Below are 17,627 nucleotides of genomic sequence, written 5' to 3' on the forward strand. Positions count from 1 at the left end.
GGTTTTTTTTTTTTTTTTTTTTTTTTTTTTTTTTTTTTTTTTGTCCTGAGTCAAGTCTAAGTCACTCAAATGAATTTAGGTGGGCAGTACGAGAGACTGCATACCATGGAAATGTTAATCCATATGTAGCATTATTGTTTTGAGTTTTACAAGCAGAATTTTGGTCACCATAATCATCAGGACCTCAGGTAGGACTGGTGAAAGTGTCCAGTCAAAACCAGTTGTTAAACATAGACTTAATCTCTGGCAGACTCAAGCATTTGTTCAAGCTTAAGAGTTTAATGGCTTCACCATTATGTCTGCCAAATATGTTGGCAAATGGTTCTACTTCGTAGCCTCTGAGAGCTCTCTGCTCTTCTTCCCTTGCTGAAAGAAACTCCCATTTGAAGGGTTTAACTACAATTTTTCCCTTGCTGCTTGAATTTGTCACTTACACGGTTGCATGTTCTGTGAATATTTTTTGTTTTAGCTACCTATCTGGTATAATTCCACTTTATGGAGTTTATGTTCCCTGGTGTTACATCTTCTCATACTGTGGATGATGCCCATGATAGTACAGACGTAGTATTAATATACATCACTGTGGCATTTTTTTCTTGTGATTCTGCTGTTTTTGTGGAATTGTTGTTTAGGAGAGAAAGAGGATATATGATTTACTCAGATGTGTTCAGTAAGGAGGGGACCTAAAGGAACGTGATGATTCAGGCTAGGAGGAAAATAAGCAATCTGCTGTACACAGCTGCTCAGTATGAATGTACATATGTGGGTAATTTATCTGAAACATGGTAAAAAAAAAAAAAAAAAAGATACAGTACAGGACTAAAATAGTTAGTCTTTGGTGCTATACAGGTTAATACAGGTTTGGGTTATTAGCCAAGATGTGTTTTCACCTGTGTTGATAAGTCTGCAGATGAGACTGTTAGGTGGGACTGTTGATCTTCTTGAGGGTAGAAAGGCTCTGCAGTGGGAAATGGATAGGCTAGATAGATAGGCTGAGTCCAATAGTGTGACGTTCTACAAGGCTAAGTGCCAGGTCCTGTTCTTGGGTCACAACAACCCTGTGCAATGCTACAGGCTGAGAAAAGAGTGGCTGGGAGGTTTTCTGGTAGAAAGGGACCTGTGGGTGCTGGGGGACAGCTGGCTGAACATGAGCCAGCAGTGTGCTCAGGTATCCAAGAAGGCCAATGGCATCCTGCCTGCATCAGAACTAGCGTGGCCAGCAGGACTAGGGAAGTGATTGTCCCTCTGTGCACTCCAGTGAGACTGCACCTTGAACACTGTGTTCAGTTTTGGGCCCCTCTCTACAAGAAGCAAATTGACTTGATTGAGCGAGTGCAGAGAAGAGCAATGAAGCTGGTGAAGGGACTAGAGAACAAGAGTCATGAGGAGCAGCTGAGTGAGCTGGGATTGTTTAGGCTGGAGAAAAGGAGGCTGAGGGGAGACCTCATCACTCTCTATAACTACCTGAGAGGAGGTTGCAGTGAGGAAGTTGTCAGTCCATGTGAGCACATCAATTTCTATAATGCAGAAAGTCAGCACTATGTATCTGGGTATTTATTAAATAATGAACTTTAAGTTACTGCTTTCAGTAAGTTTAATAGTAGACTTGATGAAACCTGGCAACAAAAATTAGAAGAGTTATGAACATTCTCATCTTATTGCACAGCTTTAAATAATATTGTCTGTGTATACACAGAAGAGTTTAAAAAAATCCTTTGGTAAGGACACAGCTTGCAATAGACTGGCTGTTTCTAGTAGAAATGTCCATTGATTAAATAATGTGAACTTCAGTGTATTTGTAGATGTTGCACTTTTTTTAGTTGTTTCTTACCACCACACTGAGATTTCTGTTTTCTAATGATGAAAGAGAGCAACTTACGTGCAGTTCTCCTGTCACCATGAAAAAAATTAATTGACCTGAAGAAGGGCCTTATTTGGAACTTTTCTTTCTAAATGTATGACATTTGGTATTAGGTGTGTATGCAGTACTCAGTATAACTGGTTTTGTTTGGGGGCTAGGGAGCCAGTGTACTATGAACACATGCTTAAATCTTTTGCTGATTGTGTTTGTGATACTTAGAATACTGCTTGTCCAAAATAAACTACCTACTGAAAGATCAAAAACAATGTTACCATATGTCTTTAATAAATAGTTATATTATATTCTCTCTTCTGTGCCAACAGGTTGTCTTGGCTCGAGAATTGGCAAGTTCTAGAGAATACGCCAGTAAGTATTAATTCCTTAAACACAGCTTTTTAAAAATACTTCATGAATGTGGGCCTTTTACAAAACACCTGTTAAAAAGATGGGATAAAACTAGTGTTTTTGTGATAATTTTATCTTAACAAGAAAAAATGGCAACCAAACCACTGACTACTTAAATGGACTTCATTTTTTGTATCTTCCTGTGTTTTCACTCTTCATTAAGTTAAAATTCTAGAAAAACGTCATATCATAAAAGAAAACAAGGTGCCATATGTGACACGAGAGAGAGATGTAATGTCCCGCCTGGATCACCCTTTTTTTGTGAAACTCTACTTCACCTTTCAAGATGATGAAAAGCTATGTATCCTTTAAGTTCTAAAACTTTCTGTTATATTTTCTTAAAAATAACAATCCGCAGTTTTGGTTCCTTTGAAACGTTGTTTGACGGGAATGATGAAATAAACCTAAGTTATTTAAAATGTCTTAGTTGTTTGTGATGCAATTTTTTTTCAGTAATGCTTTTATTTAAAATTAAGTGAATGGAATGAATGTGCCCCCTCAAAGAAAGAGGGAATGACGTGGGAGACAGGAGAATGGATCTCCTATTCTCCATGTGGTAAATGCTGAAAGGTGACTTGCACTTTAAAAAAAAAAAAAAAAAAAAAAAAGAAAGTGTTTGAGAAATGTTTTACTTCTGATATATAGAGTAAAACACCACGATTCCTGTGTTTAAAATAGGAGTAGCCAGCTACATTTATTTTTCACTCAAACAATTAGATTTGGTAAGCACTTCTATATAACAATTTTTACAGAATAATCTAAATGAGGAAAAGAAAGGAAAATCTTCTATTTGGGCCACTGCTTCATCAGTTTCCTCTAGCAAAGTGCAGCTTCATCTTCAAAGCTGATTGCTTTGCAATCAGCTTTTTTCTTTTGCTGTGAAGAAATTTTCAGTAATGTGAATTTCCTCCTAAACATCCTGTTTGGAAGTGGCTGTGCCAAGGGTAAAAGGATAGATCAGTTCATTTCTGGGGTCAGTAAGTAGTTGTTGTTTTTTTGTTGTTTTTTTTTTTTTAAGAGGCTGCTAACAATGCTAACAGGCTGTGTGTGTGTGCACGCATGCACTAACAGAACTTAACGGGCTGTCTTTATATTATAAATATTTGCTCATTGTACATTGGACTGATATTTTTGTACCTTTCCAGATGATGGCGCAATTTTAAACTTATGTTCATTATTAATGTAAATGGATGTTTATGTAAGCAGTTACATATACAGTTGGAAACAATTATTCAGGTGAAAGATTACAAATTGAATCCCCTATGTAGTCTTTGCAATGCTAAGAAACTGGAACCTGTATGCTAGGTTTTTAATACATTTAATTAGACATAGTTTTGGGTTGCTGCCATGTAAAGTTTCACATTAACCAACTTCTACCGTTTTGTTCATGTCTTTTCAATATTATTTATGTTTTTTGAATGAGGTCTGGGGAATTTTGTTTTAAAAAAGTTTTAATGGTAGACCTTAACTTCTTACATTCAGATTTTGGGCTTAGCTATGCCAAAAATGGCGAGCTGCTAAAGTATATACGCAAAATTGGCTCATTTGATGAGACCTGTACCAGGTTTTATACTGCTGAAATTGTATCAGCCCTGGAGTATTTGCATGGGAAAGGAATTATTCACAGGTAATATGGAAAGTCGAGATCGAAATGCTTTTGATTATGCTCAAGGAATGTTCTTCATGAAGTGTAAATTGAATATGGATTTTGTGGGAAGCTAATAACACAATAGCGTTTCATTAGTAATAGTACTATTAACATAACACAAGGAACTAAATAGTGCAAACTTCATGAGGAGAGACAATCTGTTATTAGACAATTTGGAAAAAGTAAGAGAACTTCATGATCTAGAACTTACATTCCCAAAAGCTTGTCTGTCTTGAGATCAATCATTAGGCTAAAATCAGACTGGCATTTTTGCTAACTTTTTTTTTTTTTTCCCCTATCGTGTTATGTACCAAAACCAGCTAGAATTCTGCTGGTGTGTGAATCTGCATGCAGCACATCAATAAGAAAAGTAAAATTCAGTTTTGGCTGAGTGAACAAATTCCACAAAGTTGAATGAGAATTAGGTAAACGTTGAAATTTACCAAAGTTTTTAATAGAACCTTTGCAGTGTTTCTGATGTACTGATATTGTCTGGGTAAACATGTTTTGTCATGAATGTTTTTAAACAAATAAAAGCTGGTTCTGGTGCAATATTCAAATAAGAGTGAGAAGTCTGAGCTACAGGATTTGTTTTGGGGAAGAAATCTATTCTGTCTGTAGATACCGAAGCAGTTGTTTGTGGTAAATGATAGTTGGCAAAAAGCTGACTGATCTAACTTTTTTCAGTTATTAGAAAAATACTGTCTAAGTATTCTTTTCTGTGAAATAGTTGAGAATAGAATCTATAGGGGCCGGATGCACCATTGTTTGACTAACTGAAGTTTTCTGCTGTGAATAAGCAGGCCTAAAAGATATTACTGCCATATCAACTTGTCAGACACTACCTAAATTATGGCTTGGGAATTGATATTCGCTTCATTTTGCTCAAAAAGTGAGGTATACAGTAACCTAGTTTTGTGGTCAACTATTGATTACTTCATCTTTTTAGGAAAAATGTTAATGAATGCACTTTCCAAAATGTGTTAGCAGCAGTCTGCATGTTGACAGCTGCAAGTCAAGGAAAACTTAACACAACATTGTTTACAGAATGTCTGCATCATTTATGATAATGTGCATGCAAAACACCAGACCATTTTGCAATACTAATTTTTGTGCTGTTTATATACAAAAATCTGCCTTTTCTAGGGATCTTAAACCAGAGAACATCTTGCTAAATGAAGATATGCACATTCAAATAACAGACTTTGGAACAGCAAAAGTATTATCTGCTGACAGCAGACAAGGTATACCATATTTAATTTGTCACATTATGTAGTAGAGAATAGTACAGTTAGAAGGGAACTACAAAGATCAAGTCCGACTGCCATAGTTATATAGATAAGTGAGCCTTTGAAAATACAAGTATATTGTATTTATCAAATTGTGACTTTTAGATATCATTAGCTCTTATGTAAGAAAAAAAATACAGAAATATATTGAAACAGTTTTGATTCTCTACTTTGATTATGGCAGAAGACATAGTATTTGGTATAGTGGTAAAGCCAGCTAGATTGCCAAATACCAGGTGGACTGTTCTCAATGAGAAGTTTAAGTACTTGAAATTACTTTTCTTCTGTAAGACAAGAATACAAACAGATAGTTTGTCTCAGCTGAAACAGTAAGCTATTATTCTGTGCATGTTGTATTTAATCCCCCACCGACTATCAGAGTTGCTTAAATGTAGATCATTGAACTTTTATGCCACTAGCTGCTTAGTGTTAACCTGTGAATGTGATACTGCAAACTATATCTGAAAAATGCACTGGGCTGAACTGATTTTCATTCACTAAATTTGATAAATGAATTTTTTTACTCAGATTTACTAAGCGTGCGTTGGTAGAATTTGTGCTAAATGCCTAGCTTCTCAAACCAAATAGATATCACTGAGATTAAAGCAATTTGTCTCCTCTGATCAGGTTTTGTGAATGGGTAGAGAAATGAAATTCCTGTGTGTTTTTGGATGGTGTGGGAGGGGGTTGGTTTCTTCACAAGTATGTATTTACTTACCTCTTTCAATTTTCTTCACAGCACGGGCAAATTCATTTGTAGGGACAGCACAGTATGTTTCTCCAGAGCTGCTGACAGAGAAATCTGCCTGTAAAAGGTGAAGACTATTGTATTTTAGAAATATACGGATTCTGTCAGATGCTATCAAATGGAATGCAGGGAGTGAGAGGATGTATCTTAGTATTATGTATCTTAGTATTTCTAAGAAGCAAGATACTCGAACATAAAGGTTAAGAGTTTGAGTTTTTCTTAGCAAGTATTGCTTCTTGTCTGAGTGCTAGTTTCATCAGTTTATCTTACCTCCTACAAACAGAATTTACCATTGTTAGGAGAAGGTAGTTTGTGGTGAGCAGTTGGATTCCTCTTCCCCATAAATATCTTTCTCTATTATAGAAATAAAATCATTCTGAATTCTTATTTTGTGTAAGATGGCTCTATTATGGTTACTCCTGAGATAAAAGCAACAGAATGTTATTCTGTCAGTTAGGGGAAAGGTTGCAGCTTGCTTTGAGTTGTATTTGGATCAGCTTGCAGTATTATTACTAAGCTCTGCTTGGGGTTTGCAACAGTTTAAAGATCATCTCTGTGCCTGGTATGAGTAACATACTTAAATGAGATTCCCGTATGAAATTTCTTAAATAGGTTATTGATAGTAACCTACGGATTGTTGTGTATCTATTTTATTACAGTGATGGAAGAATAATCACTCAAAGTAATCACTGACAAAACATAGGGGAAAAAAATCTCCATTTTGTGAATAACTCTCCTGTGGTAATTTCAGCTGTTATTTTTTGAATTTATATAAATGCCACCAGCCCTTCCAGTTCTGCTTCTAGTAAAAATGTTTGGGCTGGTTTGGATAATGTAAAGACTTCATCAGGCTATCATCCCCCTTTAGAATTTCCATAATACCTCTGCATAAAATTCCTAATTTGAGCAGGTCTGAGCCGCCTTTAGAATTTTAGTCTTCTATGAGGATTTCTAAGCCTTGCCAAATCTATGTATAAAGTACTCTGAGGTAAAGTAAGTTTAAACATACTCTTTCAGGACAACACATTAAAACTTTTTCTCTCCTTTGTAGCATATAGCCTGCATTTTTTCTTTGTGTCTGAAAGAAAGCTTTTGGTGAAAAAGTGCTATGGTGATGATTTTTTCCATTAAATATTTAGAGGAAATGATTCTAATTCTGAAGGAGCATATTTTGCATTAAGTTGGATTTGTCTTGGAATTGTGGTAGTGGTTAATAAGACATCTTTTTAGTCTTATTTACCCATTATGTCAACTGAAAATTCAGCTGTCTTGCACATGTGCTTGTAGTCAGTTGTTGGGGGATGGTTACTGTATGCTTTCAGAAGTAGTGTTGCAGGCCTATTCTCCAGACAAGGAATAAAGTGAATAGTGTGGAAGTCACACTAACAGGCTTGTCTGACATATTTGTGATGTGTTCTAACTAGCAGGAATTTAAGAAATTTTATTTTTGTTTTACAAATTTATAGAAAAACATGCTAAGGTTTTTTTCCTTTTTTTTTTTTTTTTTGAAGCTCTGACCTCTGGGCTCTGGGATGTATAATATATCAGCTTGTAGCTGGATTGCCTCCATTCAGAGCTGGGTAAGAGACTTATGCTACTAGTTCTTTAATGTGGATTATAAATACATTTACTTGCATTGGGTTTTACTTTACTATCAGTTCTGAAGTACAGATTTTCATGGTGCACTTTTAGTGTTGTTATGCCTGCTTTTATTTGTATAATCTAGTTCATTTCCTTGTTGAAATCATGAAGATGCTAAGACTAACTAGAAGTCCTGAGAGAGGTTATTTGATTTATCCTAGGACTTCAAATGTAGTTTATACTGTAAGGTAACTATGTCTCCATGAAGGTTTCTTTCACCTCTATATTGAGGCATTCGACCTTTCCCTGTTACTGTTCAAGTATTTCATGCTTACAGGATCACAGATGCTTATAAGCAACTGTTTCCCCTTAAGTACACTATAGAAGGATTTACGGGAACTTGACTTATAGCTTGTGTTTCTCAAATTTAATATTTGTCCAGATTATGCACTGTTAAGGTAAAAGAACCATGGAGAACTAATAACTAGCTAATATTTTTCTCTTTTGCAGGAATGAGTATCTGATATTCCAGAAGATAATAAAGTTGGAATATGACTTTCCAGAAAAATTTTTTCCCAAGGCAAAAGACCTTGTAGAAAAGCTATTGGTAAATATTTACTGCTGTTGAATGATTTGATGACATTGGAAACATTCAGCTTTTTAATGTAGTTCTCTTTTCCTAAAGTTTCTATCTATTCTACCATGAACCTTGTAATAAGAACAACTCTGAACTATTAATTGTACATAAGAGTATCTCGAAAGTCAACATCCATTATTAAACAGCACTGATTTATCTGAATTATAAAGCATGGGCAAAGAACGTCTCTGTCAAGTGGAAGCAAATATTTCTAAAAACTATGCGTAATACAAGTTAAGATTCAAACACTTGTGCTTGCATAGTACTCGAGTTAATTTTTGAGTTGTATAATATATCATTTAGTTATAAAGAATGTTCTGTACATCATAGAAAGATGTATTCCTTAAATAAAGATGTATTCCTTAAATAAATTGATATAAATCAATTTATCCTTCATTTTAGGGCAGTTAATGCATGTCTAATAATAGTATCAGCAAAAGTTTTATTCTGCACATGAATGTGCAGTGAATATGTAAATTATGTAAAAATGCTTACACATTTTGCATGGTGTAAGCTTCTTGAAGTTGGATGGTCTAGTTTATTAGGGAGAAAATTCTGTACATTATGTTTGTGAATGGTGGTGAGTGCAACCATTATAAAAGGGCCTAATAGCTCTGTGGCCAAGCCAGCATTCTCTGAGTGGTAAGGTCCAGGATGTGTCAACATCCTGAGGGATGGTGGTAAGATCCAGGATGTGTCAACATCCTGAGATCTGTGCTGTTTTAGGGTGCTTGAGGCTGGTGTTTGGCACCAACTATAGCTTTTACAGCTGTCTTGCATCACTCACAGTATGATGTGGGACTATATTTAAATGAGCTGTGCTCCATCATGCAGCCTCTGTGGGTTTGCTTGGTTTTGTTTCCATCTTTATAAAGAAACAAAGCAAAAAAAAAAATCTGTGGATCCAAAGAAGTGCTTATTTCTCTAGCTATGTGAGCTGATGAAATACTAAATTGTGCTAACAAGTCACACTGACAAATAACACCTTGTATTACAAGGGTGGGTTGGTGGGTAGAAGGGGTGTCAAGAAGATGGAACCAGACTTTTCAGTTGTGCCCAGCAACAGAGAGGCACTGGGCACAGACTGAAAACATGGGAAGTTTCTGTGAGAGGAAGTTCCTGATGACAGGACGCTTTACTGTGAGGGTGACAGAGCACAGGAACAGGTTGCCCAGAGAGGTTGCGGAGTCATCTTCTCTGGAGGTATTCAAAACCTTTCTGGATGCTATCCTCTGCAATGTGCTCTAGGTGATTCTGCTTGGCAAGGGGTTTGGACTAGATTATCTTCAGAGTCCCTTTCGACCTCAGCCATTCTGTGATTTTATGATAAGCAGTCTCCTTGTATGTGCCTAGAAGAGTAAGGCTGACCAATTAAGTTTTTGCATATTGCTGTGCAAATGTGAATGGTGCTTGCCCCTTTCTTGTCATTAATTTATGCATGCTAACTTCATTGTAACCTGTTCAGGTTCTAGATGCTACCAAAAGATTAGGCTGTGAAGAAATGGGAGGATATGGACCTCTTAAGGCTCACCCCTTCTTTGAATCTATTGTGTGGGAGAACCTACATCTTCAGACACCCCCAAAACTTACAGCATACCTACCTGCCATGTCAGAGGATGATGAAGACTGTTATGGAAATGTATGTTTAGCTATAGCTATATTCAGCTCTGATGCTGCCTAGACTTCCGTTAAAACAAAATTATTGTATATCAAGTACTTTCATTGAAGCTACTGGTTGGTTATATTTTAATGAAGACTTAACTATTAAGAATCTAATAAACAATTTCTGGATAAAATTTGATCTAGTCAACATTTTTTTTTCTGATGGAGTGTTTTTCTTAAAAAAAAAAAAGTTTGCTTTTGACTAAGCATAATTCTTTTGAGATATGCCAGTTAATTTGTAGAGAGTAGTCTGCCTTTTTTTGCGCAAAAGCCAAAGCATGCTTAAGTTAAAAGTAACACTAGTTATTCAGAGCAAAATAAGCTTTTTAAATAAACAAGCAACTCTTACTTTTTTTTTACTTTATTTTTTTTTCCTCCTTTTAGTATGACAATCTCCTCAGTCAGTTTGGTTGCATGCAAGTTTCTGGTTCTGCCTCTTCCCATTCACTGTCTACCCCAGAGACGAGTACCCCACAGACATCAGGAGGCAATATTGAACAGTATATTCATGATCTTGACAACAATTCCTTTGAGTTGGATTTACAGTTTTCTGAAGATGAAAAGAGGTTACTTCTGGCAAAACAAGCTGGTGGAAATCCTTGGTAAGATCTGTGAAAATAGCTCATTTGTTACTTGCATTGAAGTGAGGAATCTAGAAAAATAATTTTTTATTCAAATTAATAATTGTCAGTCTTAATATCTTTAAAGAAACTAATATTGACTAGGTTTTTCCTAATTTCTTTTTTTTGAAGCAACAGCAGCAAAAAAAAAAGTTTTTAAAGTTAAGGGCTAAAAGATGGTGTGGGTATAGGAAGAGAAATGGTACAGTGTAAAGAATTCTTCCCTCTACAGAGTTCCAGAACTAGAAGATGTTTTTTCTTTCTTACAGCTGGCATAAGTTTTTTTTTTGTTTTTTTTTTTGAATGATAATATTCCATTTATAACTAAAATATGTCCAGGCTATGCATTCATTAGCATTTCTCTTCATTCTTGATAAGAGTTGCTTGTTTGTGATTTTTTTAAAGGACAGCTTAAAAACAACAAAAACAAAACAAAACAACAACAACAAAAAAATAACTACTAAAAACGTACCTGTTTGGTGTAAAATGAGGAAGAGGCCAAAATTCACCTAGTAGAGATATTCAGGACTCTTCAGAGGAAAAGATACTAGAAGGAAATGGAAAATTGCTTAGTAATAGTAAACAGTTCTTACTGCCATTGTTATGTGGAAGCGTTATATCTGAGGTAATAGTGTTTTTTTCCCTATTGTTTTGTTTTTCAAGGCATCAGTTTGTAGAAAATAACTTAATTCTAAAAATGGGCCCAGTGGACAAAAGAAAGGTAAGGGGTTTTCTTAATTTCCTGTAACAGGATTCAGTTGTCATGCTTTTACACATTCGTAATGAAGATAAGGAACCTGTTTTAGAACTTACTTGTCTAAGCTATTTGTAAGTGTCACATTGTTTTGTTTGTTTTTTAAGATGTGATGTTTTCCTGTGAATAGTTTTTTTAAATTTTGTGTTCTTATTTTTTTGAAAAGGCTAAAAGTAAATATTCTGTTGATGCTTCGCCTTGAGAAGACTGTAGTAAACAAGTTTTTGTACAACCTCTTCCTACCAATCTGATACAGTTGATTAAATACTTGGTCTTGATGCATATCTGTATGTGGATTGAGCCATTAATATTGGAAAATAGAATGCAAACTCGTATTGTCCTCAGCAGTGTTACGTTTCCTCAGTCTGACTAGTTCTACATCCTAAGAGAGGTAGAGGTGGCATTAGAACTGCTATAATTAATAACTTTAACATAGTACAGAGGAGCTTCAATAGTCTTTGTCAGCTATATAGGAATGTAGGTTGACTTTCATACAAGTTCTTACCTGTTTGTTCCTAATTTTCAACAGAAAATCATGACAATAGATTTGTGTGCCAGCATATTTGACAAATATATTCTGTTTTACTCTTTACAGTTAGTTGTTTTGTTTTGATAGAACTCAAAGATGAGTTCTTAAAATAGTACTTTTGTCACGTATTATGGATGCACTGCAACCTCCCCAAAAAGGAGTGAGGTCAATTAAGTGAAGCAAAAAGAAAACAAACTGCCCTAAACTCAAACATTTTCCTCTCACTGAGCTGTTTTAATTCTGCCTCTGTTGTTAAAATCATAGATGTACAGATTTACCTCTTCTCTTTATGCTTTTTTTGCATTGCTGTTTTTACTTTTCCCGTTAGGGATTGTTTGCACGTCGACGCCAATTGCTCCTCACAGAAGGGCCCCACCTGTATTACGTAGATCCTGTCAACAAAGTTCTAAAAGGAGAAATACCGTGGTCTTTGGAGCTACGTCCAGAAGCCAAGAATTTTAAGACATTTTTTGTTCACACAGTAAGTTACTTTATTTAATTTCTTTGCAAGTTGTGCTAAGGTTCTTGGACAATTATTGTAAATTTTGGACAATATTGTAAATTCTCCAAACAAATTTTGTTTGGAGAAAATACAATTTCATAAATACAGGTGTTGATTGCAGGATTACTTGTTAGTGTAGGTTAATAGATATAACTTCAAAACAAAACTGACATGCATCTTCCTGCAAAAATACAAAAAATACAACTATTTTTTATAATTCAAGCATAAGTAAAATATAAGTGGACTTTGTTTTCTCAAAGAAGTTCTTAAGAAGGACTTCTGAAGTCTGCCCTGTTTCTATACAGCACTTTGCAAGGAGTGTGCCAACAGTGTATATTGTCTGTTGATTTGACTGCTTAGCTTAATACTGAGAATAGATATTCAGTAGAATAATAATGTAATTAAATTTTGGAAAGTTTGAAAGCTGATTCTGAATTTTTTTTGCTGTTGAATAATTGCCGATGTTTGGTTTAACTGTGCTTGGAATACTCGTTAAAACGTTGTTTACTTACAGCCAAACAGGACATACTACCTGATGGACCCAAGTGGAAATGCTCATAAATGGTGCAAAAAGATACATGAAGTGTGGCGGCACAGATATCACCAGAATGCTGCAAAATAGTAAAGCTCATCCAAAATTTCCCAGTTTTCCTTCATGCTGCTAGAACTCGACGTGCAGCCTATCAGAGGAATCTTTCCAACCCATCTATTACCATCTCAAGGGGAAGCATATGTCTAAATGTTCTGTTTTTTTTTTTTTTTTTTTTTTTTTTAAAAAAAAAAAGAAAAAGGAAAAAAAAAAAAAGGCTAAAACCGAATGGAATTCAGGGTCGCTTTGCTCGCTCTTTGTGCTTCTGTTGAGGCTTCCACATGCGTATCATTGCAGTGAAGATCTTGCTTTTGTGCCCTTCAGCTCAATTTCTGCAGCAGACTAGTGGATAGACCTTGTATTACCAGCTACATTTAAGATGAGTTAAAACCAATCCACACGCACATGCCCCAAGTCATGTACCAGTGTTACATTTTATGGGGCTAGAGTTTTCTGTGACTTTCACATTATCATTTGATCTGTATTTCATCAGGGAGCTTTTATATGCCTCTCCTAAGCACCACCTGTTTTCTTTTCCTTTCCTCACAGTCCCTGAGCTTATTGGTGTATGGCATTTGTAGCCAGGTCAGTTGCACCCTTGTGTAATTCTTAATATAGTTCTGGTTGCAGGATTTATGTGGTACTTAAATAATTATGTGAATGAATCAGATGTGTGTGTCCGGCAGACAGGCTCCAATGATAGAGGTTGTGAGAGTAAAATGCTGAACATGGCACTGAAAATTTTCTTAAATTGAAATGTTGGCTTCTGAAGCATATAAAGTTTTAAACATTCAGTTTAAATTTTAATATGAATCATGTGTGCTTAATCAAGAGACAATAAACTTAACAGCATGCTTTTAACTAATACTAACTAAAAAAAAAAAATTAGTTAGTATGGAGGAAAAAAAACCAACAATGTTACTATTGAAGTAGTAAATAGTTTTTCTCCTTTCCAGGGGATGAGAGCTAGAAGCTTTCTTTGCAGGGTGTGCATGTTTTGTGCATTTTAGCGGGGCCAACCTATTTACCTGGATAGAGAAGGAAGTGTGAAAGCTTTGTACAACTGATTATTTTGTTTGTTTGTTTCTTTGTATAATGAGGTGTACAAATCTTATTTTTGGTCTTTGGCCAAATATTTCAGAACTCTTAGCAACTCCAAAACATAAATAAATAAACTAAGCCATTTAAACATTAGATCCATACTGTAATCTGGTTAAAAATTCAACAAAATGTTGATACAATGGGGAAAATATATGGTACTTGAGGCATATCTATAAAACAAAAATATTTTTTCATATCAGTCTTTTATCCTTTTCAAATTAATGCTTTTTTTTTGTGGTCAAACATTTCTTGCAATGTTACAAAGACTTAACTTTATGTGCTAAAAACAACTTCCCTATTTTCAACATACCTGTGTTCCTGAACCTTGCAGAGAGGCATGACCTAGATCTGGACAAAGGCATTTCTTCTTTGTTTTAAAAGTGGTATAAACATCACACCTATTTATTCACCTTCTACACATAGCATCTTTTTGTATGTTGAGGGTCTCTATGATGTGCTTTTTCTCCTATCAAGGAAAGAAATGTTCCACTGTAATGTTGAAAAAACTAATGAGCTACTGTTCTGAAAGCAGTGTTTTAAAAGCAGTGGCTTATCAAACTGTCTCATAAAATACATGAATATTGATGTTTTTCATTATTGTTGATGTACTGGGTGAGGGAGATTTATCATTGCTCTTTTAAAAAAAAAAAAAAAAAGAAGGCAACAAAAAAAATAGTATTATGTGGTTGAACTTGAGAGTTCAGTTCTTCCAGCATTTTTTAGGTTTTATAGGAGAGAGTGCAGTTGCCTTTTCTTTTGTAGGAACTATATTCTTACAGTCTTCTATTACCCCATTACATATCCATGCATGACAAAATTAAATCAGTAGCTAAAAGTGCATGGTGTTAAGGGAACTAAGGTGTCCTGTAGCTGACTGAGAAGACAAAAACAGAGCACTGTTCCCTTTGCATAAGGAATTTCACCATATAGAAGGTACACTCCTTGTCACTGAGATTTGAATAGCATAGTATTATGCCTTCCACTTGTGCCTGTAATTAATTCTATATTAGCTATCTTAAGTAAGATGGTAATTGTGAGTTTGCAATGGTACCCAGTCACTCTGTAGCTGTCAAATTGTCCACTTGAGGCAACTGTAAGCTTTTGGATTTAGTCTTTAGTATAGAGATGTAGACGTGTTCCTAACTTCAAACAAATGGAGTCTGGCAGTGATGGAGCTTCATGGTGCTGCTGCTGGTTTTTATAACAAAACTTAGCCTTTTATTTGTTTATAAAAACAAACAAACAAAACTCTCACAGAAGTTGTTCTGCTAATAGCAAATTCCTCAGCTTCTGCAGGAGCTAATGATCTCCATTGGCTTCTTTACTCTACCTGACTGGGTGGAAATCTAGGAATGCTTAAACACATATTCTGTAACAATTAAATGTGCAGTCATCTTGCCATTCAAAAAAAAATAATTATTTTTCACATCTTGAAAATCTTATATCAGTATCTTTCATTCCTGCCTACTAAAACCTTTCAGCCAAAGAAATATTGGTAACAGTAAGCTGTAAAAGTCAATCTGTAAGACTGATGCCTGCATTCCAGCATTCCATTTTTCTTTTGACGAGGCTGTCATTAGAAAACTGTGAGGCTCTTAGAGGAAACCCACCCCTCAGAACTTCTGTGTTCCAAATCAAGTATTCTTTAGCTGCTGCTTTTTGGGGGAGGGGACCAGAAAATTTCTGGAATTGGTATTTGTCTCTCTTATACTTTAAGTAAAATCTGTGGTTTTGAAAGGAAAAAAAGCAGTTGTGGATTTAAGTATACTTTACCAATTTGTCCACTTAAATGCATGTTGGAAGGTGCTGCTTATTACGAAGGGCTGTTTCCTGTTCTAGACGTATATAGCAAGATAGCTTCAAATCTTTATCTTGAAGATTACTCCTATGGTTTGTGGGAGTTCATGGAATTAAATTTTCAAAGGAGATTCTTCAGAGCTGCAAATAAGCCAGTTGCTTTCACTGCTCTTTATCTAAGGTCTTTCAGAGCTGGTCATTCAAAGACCCTTCTTGACTCCTTGCTACAAACCTACTAAAAACCAAATTTGTTTAGGTTCTGTCCCTTGCATTTTGAATGACTACCAGTCAATTATAAAGATTCTGGTGAGGAGTGTAATTTCTTTTGATTGGGATTTGAAATTCAGGAAGGTGTTTATTCTGTTTTCCATTGTATGGTGTTTAAGTCTGAAGTACCACTGCTAGAAAGGAATTTTGAATTATGCTATTCTATTCAGTGTCCTGCCCAATTACAGAATGTTGAAAATTACTTTGATAAACTGGAGAGATGGCTTTATTAGGATTGGCCTTATAGCCTGTTTTTTTAGAAGGATTTATGTTAACAAAGTCTTGCCTCAGATGTTATGTTGAAACATTGTGAGCAGACTGATACCAGCTATTAGTATCTCATTTGTTAAGTACTAGGTGCTGAATGCATCAAGATACCAGATAGTACTGTGCTCCACTTATTTTTCTCTGTCTAGCATGATTTAATTGTGAAGCATCTGCTATCTATAATTCCAGGAAAAAAATGTAGGTTGAAACAACGATGTGATAATTCCAATCTAGTTTCGTAGTATGAGATGCTTGATTTAATATCTTTGAAATCATTACATTGTGTTGAAAATCCCCAGGGTTCTTTAAAGTTTTTTTTTTTTAATTATTGAATTTACATGTAGGAATGATTTAGTAAAGTCAACATAATTGCTTAAGTTGGCCCGTGGACAAAAAAATAAATAAAATTCAGCAAGCTGTTGAAGAAATCACTTGTGTGGCATAGTTACCTAAAGATAGTGTGTGGATTGTGATAACTTTTCTGCTATGGAAATACATGAATAGGTGTGGTATTTATATCTGAAGTTTTGCTGAATGCCTGTAATAATTCACACAAGTATTTTATTAGTGAAGGGGAAGTGCTCCTGCAAAGCTTCATGATACAGATTGTGTGTTGGTTGGTCAAATGGGTTTACAGTAATTCTCCATTCCAGTTTGGCATCTTTTCAGTTAAGACACGAATTCAGGAATTTGTTTCCCTCTTTTAAAAAGTAATACAACCTTTTATTTAGCAAACAATTCGAGAAGTTCTTAAGCACCCAGTAAGTTGGTCTATCTGTTGGTGTGGCAGTGAATGTAATGGTTGCCATTTACAAAGCTTCCTAAGACCTTGTACTAACTCTGATTGAATGTGGCATATGTTCTAAATTGTGGCAGAGTTTACAATTACTGTATCTGACAAAAAGAAAAAAAATAGGAATCAGGAACCATAATCTGTTTTGATAGTTGTATGCTAGCTGTTCTTCAGGTTGGTGGCAGTCAGTTGTGTGTACTATTCTCTACCTGGTTTGTAGCTGTAACTGTGATGTACAGATAAAGGAAAAAAAAACACAAACACCCCCCCCTCCCCCCAGCAACCCCTCTCCTCCAAGAACTTATTAAAACAGAAGCAAATAATGCAATGATATGATACACACTTTTTGTATTTTTATTCTTATAAGGTTATTTGCTGGCTTTTGTTGGCCTCTAGTTCAGTCTGTGTTATTTAAATTCTAATATATGAGTTATTTGGATTGAATTCATGTTCGGGGCCATGGTGTTGTATGTATTGATGTACAGCCTTGAATGTGAATAATTATTGTAAACTATATTTTACACCTTTTTTCTGGCTTTATTATATAAATTTTCTATTGGTCGATGATTTAATCATA

General features: G+C 35.2%; 1 protein-coding gene across 2 annotated transcripts in view; it reads left to right on the top strand.

Annotated features, from left to right (window-relative positions):
• Positions 1–17,627, top strand: part of PDPK1 (3-phosphoinositide dependent protein kinase 1) — a 67,592-nt gene that overhangs the window by 11,251 nt on the left and 38,714 nt on the right. The window contains exons 3-14 of one of the 2 annotated variants that reach the window (XM_084296121.1): positions 2,185–2,227; positions 2,430–2,567; positions 3,749–3,893; positions 5,061–5,158; positions 5,943–6,018; positions 7,463–7,531; positions 8,043–8,139; positions 9,635–9,808; positions 10,216–10,433; positions 11,115–11,172; positions 12,063–12,215; positions 12,751–17,623. In XM_084296121.1, coding sequence (XP_084152247.1) covers positions 2,185–2,227; positions 2,430–2,567; positions 3,749–3,893; positions 5,061–5,158; positions 5,943–6,018; positions 7,463–7,531; positions 8,043–8,139; positions 9,635–9,808; positions 10,216–10,433; positions 11,115–11,172; positions 12,063–12,215; positions 12,751–12,858 — 1,377 coding nt within the window. In that variant the 3' untranslated portion in view covers positions 12,859–17,623. Of the gene's footprint in view, positions 1–2,184; positions 2,228–2,429; positions 2,568–3,748; positions 3,894–5,060; positions 5,159–5,942; positions 6,019–7,462; positions 7,532–8,042; positions 8,140–9,634; positions 9,809–10,215; positions 10,434–11,114; positions 11,173–12,062; positions 12,216–12,750; positions 17,624–17,627 lie in introns of those variants that run through there. The other variant, XM_084296123.1, reaches the window with a different exon arrangement.

Source organism: Netta rufina, assembly GCF_964035555.1.
Source record: "Netta rufina genome assembly, chromosome: 15".
Taxonomy (NCBI): domain Eukaryota; kingdom Metazoa; phylum Chordata; class Aves; order Anseriformes; family Anatidae; genus Netta; species Netta rufina.